This window comes from Anopheles moucheti, unplaced genomic scaffold (genome assembly GCF_943734755.1).
Source record: "Anopheles moucheti unplaced genomic scaffold, idAnoMoucSN_F20_07 scaffold_24_ctg1, whole genome shotgun sequence".
NCBI classification, from domain to species: Eukaryota; Metazoa; Arthropoda; class Insecta; order Diptera; family Culicidae; genus Anopheles; species Anopheles moucheti.
In genome coordinates, this window is record NW_026453616.1 from 895,183 (window position 1) to 899,920 (window position 4,738).

At 45.1% G+C, this 4,738-nt stretch overlaps 1 protein-coding gene across 1 annotated transcript; it reads right to left on the minus strand.

Annotated features, from left to right (window-relative positions):
- Positions 1-2,026: 2,026 nt before the first annotated feature.
- Positions 2,027-4,364, minus strand: LOC128309205 (uncharacterized). The gene is made up of 4 exons (XM_053045588.1): positions 4,250-4,364; positions 3,725-4,163; positions 3,331-3,638; positions 2,027-3,246 (listed from the first exon to the last, which is right to left on the minus strand). The coding sequence occupies exons 1-4, from the start codon at positions 4,362-4,364 to the stop codon at positions 2,027-2,029; spliced, it is 2,082 nt and encodes a 693-aa protein (XP_052901548.1).
- Between the last annotated feature and the right edge of the window lie 374 nt (positions 4,365-4,738).

A 4,738-nucleotide genomic window follows, 5' to 3' on the forward strand; every position in this document is an offset into this window, starting at 1 on the left:
ACGAAGAATAAAATTAAAACGAACAGTATTTAACGAATCTGAAATGTTTCATTTATTTATGAGAAATATTTCACAAGAACCTAAATATCGTTTCAGAAATATTTCAGACGTTACTGAAACGGTTTCAAAGCGTAACGCATTTAATTTTCACGTAACGCTTCCTCAAATTTTCGTAACGAGTCTTATGATTGCTGCTGCTTGTCCTCATTTATGTAATCAATTACGACTCCTTATATCGGTCTTTCAATGGTCGTATTTCAGTTTTTGGCTATATATATATTTCAGTATTATATGCTGTTATGTTTTCGGAAAGAGTTGTAGAAAACTCTTTGAAACCAATTTACAGTGAGAATGAGGTAAATGACATATTATCTCAAACATCACCTGTTGCAACGCAACGTTCTTTCCAATTTCCGTTTCGTCGTGGACGCGTTTCCTAACACCAATTTTTACAGGTTTCTACCAATTTTATTTTCTACTTCAAACTTCTTTCGCGGAGCACTGGTTTTGGGCAGGTGGTTCGGCTTCGCTGGTATAATTCGGGTGCGTGGTACGAGTGTTACGAGTGGTGTTGTTAAAAAATTACACGTCTTTTCACTTGCGCGTTTCGGTTGTGAATCTCTAAAAATCGATGGCGCACACGCGATGGCCGTTATCGTCCTTTTTCGCGCCTCGATCTCGATCCCTTCCCAAACGCACCAAAGTCTAAATTTTAGACCTTGGTTTAGACAGTTTTTAGACGTCTAGAAAACGTCTAAAAGGTTTCCAATTTTCAGACGCTTCGACCAAAAGTAACGCCGCTTTTTAGCGTAACGGTCTAAATCAAGCGTTACGAGAGAGCGAGCGTTACGAGAGAGTGCTCGCATGGAAGAGAAAATAAACTCTAGCCAGAGCGTTTCCCCCGCTTCGCTTTGGTGAGCAAAAAAAAGGTACCGTGTTTTTTCTCCACCCACTGCCTTATGTCGATTTATGTATTTACGTCGCTCTTCCCGTTCTACTCTGGATCGTTCTCTCATATGTGCTTTTTCTGGTGGGCTGTTGTTCTGTGCTCTATCTGACCGTGCGTGGCTGTGTCGCCGCGTGCGCCCCCCCTGCACCGCACTCGATCGTGTTGTTATTTTGAATTTCTCTTCCCCCTTCTGTTTTTTTATGTGCAATGCTTTTTATAAGCGGTCGCTAGGTGTGGGAGGAAGAAGGTGTGATTTTTAAACTTTTTCTGTAGGGAAACTAGAGAGATTATTGGGACTCGATCCGGCTTAATTTTGGTATTGCATTTTGTGCTAGTACTTACTGTGATGGTTGCGATGTCCGTTGTACGAAGGTGCTATAGGTTTGGCGCCAAAACAGTGTGTAAAGAAGCATGTTTTGTTCTACGTTTAAAAGCGGAGTGAAACACCGGTCGGTGATAGTGTACAGTGTAAAGTTGTGTGATGCGCTGGAGCATCGATGTTCGAAGCACATAAATTAGTGCAACACGCGTCGCGTTTGTTTTTTTTTTGGGTGAAAATGTTTCGCAGTAGGCCTTTACTTAACGTATGTTATATCGTTTCAGATCAATCAGGGCAAACAATACCAAATAACCACAAGTACAAGTACAAGGACAAGTAACCAAAAATGTATTTATTTTTATATTACAAATACAAACAAATGAACGCAGACGCATAGACAAACAACAAAAACCAATGGCTTCTGTTTGCAGTATACGTAATGTAACAAATCACAATTTAAGCGATGGTTTGATTTTACCATGTATATATCACAACACTAGTAACAGATGCTCGAATACATCCATTAACACGTTGACAAACGGAATACTTATCACACGAAGGTTACTATGTAAATGTAGCACATGTTTATGCACACGCATTTGAGCATATTCGAGAGGTTAACGCAGGTGTTTAGCGTAACGAGAAAGCACTATCCCTTCCTTCGATTCCGAAGAGACGAAACACGCAGAACGCTGATTCGCGTTGTTAAATCCGCCACTTGCGGTGCCACGTTGAAATGCACGCACTATTTAAATAACTCATTCGGACCACAGTAGTTCGTCCGAAAAAGTATGCAGCAGTGGCACAAACGTTAGGTCCTGCTTATTTTTGTGTCTGGTTACCACCAGCTTACAAAGTATCTCCTCCGTCGCACACTGGAGGTCAACACCGCTCGACAGGTCTCGAATGCATCCTCTGTAGATAAACATATCGCTCGAGTTCATAGGACCGTCAAATGCTAGCATTTTACGGTTTAGTTTATGTCCTCTCACAATTACTTTACCTACATCAACATCCGTGCCATAAGCGGCAGACTGCAGCTTGCCAATGCTGCCGTCCTTGGTCAAAAACCATGCGTTCCCCCAGGTGGTTTGTAAGGTGAAACGTGGACGCACGAACACCTTAACGACAAACTTGCTTTGCACGGAGGGATAGCTGATCGTCTGCTCGTGGGTCTTTGGCATACTGAAGTTTTCGAATTCGGAAAGCCGATTTACCGCCTGCTCCAGATTGTTCCAGCCGCTGCGAACCAAACGCTTCAAATGCTGGAGTGCGCTTTCGAAACGGTACGTCGCAATGGCAGATAATGACCCGAAACGAACCACTTCATCGTGCAAATGCAACAAAGCGTGGACATTACTGGTCATATACCTTACCCCGTATACCGTTTCGAAGTCCTTCACGTACTTGTCCAGCATTAGAGCCGCAAGTGGCCACTTTTCTTTGTGCGCTTTGGCAGACAACAAAGTGATGGCACAATACAACAGCATAAAATGTTCGTACTCTGCAGGATCAACATGCGCCTTTAACACTATGAAGGAACAATAGTGAAAAAAGAACGCATGTTCGGAACCCTTCCAGTAGCCCAAAAATTTTATGTGCCGTAGCTTGCGGTGCACTTCACAGGGCTGGGCAGTAAGCTGTAGCGACGACGAAATCTGCTCCCATTGAATCGGTTTCCAGTGTGTTTTGCCCAGTTTCCCATCGCGCCACCCCATTAAACTTCGCTTTATGTTGCCAAGGTCCAGCAGGTGAAGCCGGTCACCGACAGGAACGTCCTCGACAATGTCGAACCTGTCCAGTTCGAGCAGCGGTGTATCACCCTTCCGGTGTCCCGCCGGAACATTATCCCGGAAGCTCTGGTCCGTGCGCTTCGGGGCACGCTCGTACGGAAACACCATCGTGCGACCCTTTCGATTGTATGTTCCCCGCACCGTACACTTTTGGCAGCTCCAGTAACCGGTGTGACCAGCCACACCTGGGGAAATAAAAAAAGAAGTATTGGTCTTATTAGCTAATTCCTCATATTAAATGAAACTGTTTGAACAAAAATTTCCCTTACCTTTTACAAATGCCCTGGCAGGAGTGTCAGCGACAATGGCACGAACCTTAACGGTGATATGCTTCCCGTTTAGAAGCATACCGTTTCGTAAAAGGCCGTTCAGCTCATTGATCGCTGGGCGCAGGTACATTTCGATACTTGTGGGCTTTGTGAGCCCACAATAGATGGCCGCCGTCATTACTGGAGCTGCCGGCAACTCGTCGACGGCGAAAAGTATTGGCCAAAATTGCATTGCTCCGCTCCTGTGCAGCGGCAACCCATCAACCGACAGCGTCAACGTGAACTGCTCAACTGGTGGAGCATCACATCTGAAATACGGAAACAAATGCAGAGATGGTTAGACCTGCACACGCAAACCATGTTGCTACATATGGTTCACAACAATTGTACTTACCGATAATAACTGGCCAACGTTTTCTCAAACCCGTTATACCAATAGTGCCCACCGCCAAGTTCAGCAATTTCACTAGACGCATGTCTCTTGGTGCGCAGCAAAGTTTTGGCGGATCGAGGCACGCGAACGCCTGCTCTTCGAAAAAGCTGCAACACCATGTTGATGGACCGGTGCGTTTCGTTGTTGACCAACGCCCAATAGCGAATCCCGTCGTCGATCGGCATTGTCTCGAACGTGCGCTCCATCTCAATTTCCTCGTCACTGTCGTTCTCCTGACAACTGTCGCTCTCGCCCAAATAATCGGAAAGCCGATCAGCATCCGTATCCACCGGTATCGGCTCTTCCGTATCCACCGGCATCGGCTCTTCCGGATCCACCGGTATCGGCTCTGCCGGAATCACCGGCTGCTCCAGAGTGGATTCCTCGCGGGGAAACGAATCTACAACCGCTTCGATAGGAGTTAAAAAAACGGAACCGTTTTGTACTCCGGATGGGCATACACACACACACTGCACACGAACTTACCATTTCGGCTAGGGCCCGCTGGCTGCTCATCTCCGGCCTCGTTCACCCTCCGAAATTTAGCCGCCCGGCGATAAAACCCACCGGTGCGACGTTCGCGATCGATTTCGTCCGACATGACTGATAATATTAGAATAACGGTTTGAATCACTGCACTGCACTGCACTTCGATAGCGAGGATTAATAGCGTGTGGCGTATGTTTTTTAATTGTTTTGGTGGATTGGATGCTGTCACATTTGAGATGGACCGCTGATCGTGAGATGCCATAATGGCCTCTTTGTAATTATTGAGACGATTGCAATAAAGAATTTTATATTGTTTTATTTTGTTTCATAATGACTTAATCATGTTCCATCGATTTGAGCAGTGTACAGAATAATTATTACCCAAAATATTACATTTAACAATAGTATTATTTATTAACATAAGTACATAAATTTTGCTAACTGTGGCCAGGCACCGTGTACCGCCTTGTGTTCTATGCATATCGT

What these genes read in the sequence shown, in the direction of transcription:
- LOC128309205 (XM_053045588.1), bottom strand. Translation starts at nt 4,364, where the DNA reads ATGTCGGACGAAATCGATCGCGAACGTCGCACCGGTGGGTTTTATCGC. An exon ending in ACGTTGGCCAGTTATTATCG is followed by an intron (nt 3,639 to 3,724) that starts GTAAGTACAATT and finishes TCCGTATTTCAG; the next exon opens with ATGTGATGCTCCACCAGTTG. An exon ending in TGCCAGGGCATTTGTAAAAG is followed by an intron (nt 3,247 to 3,330) that starts GTAAGGGAAATT and finishes TTATTTCCCCAG; the next exon opens with GTGTGGCTGGTCACACCGGT.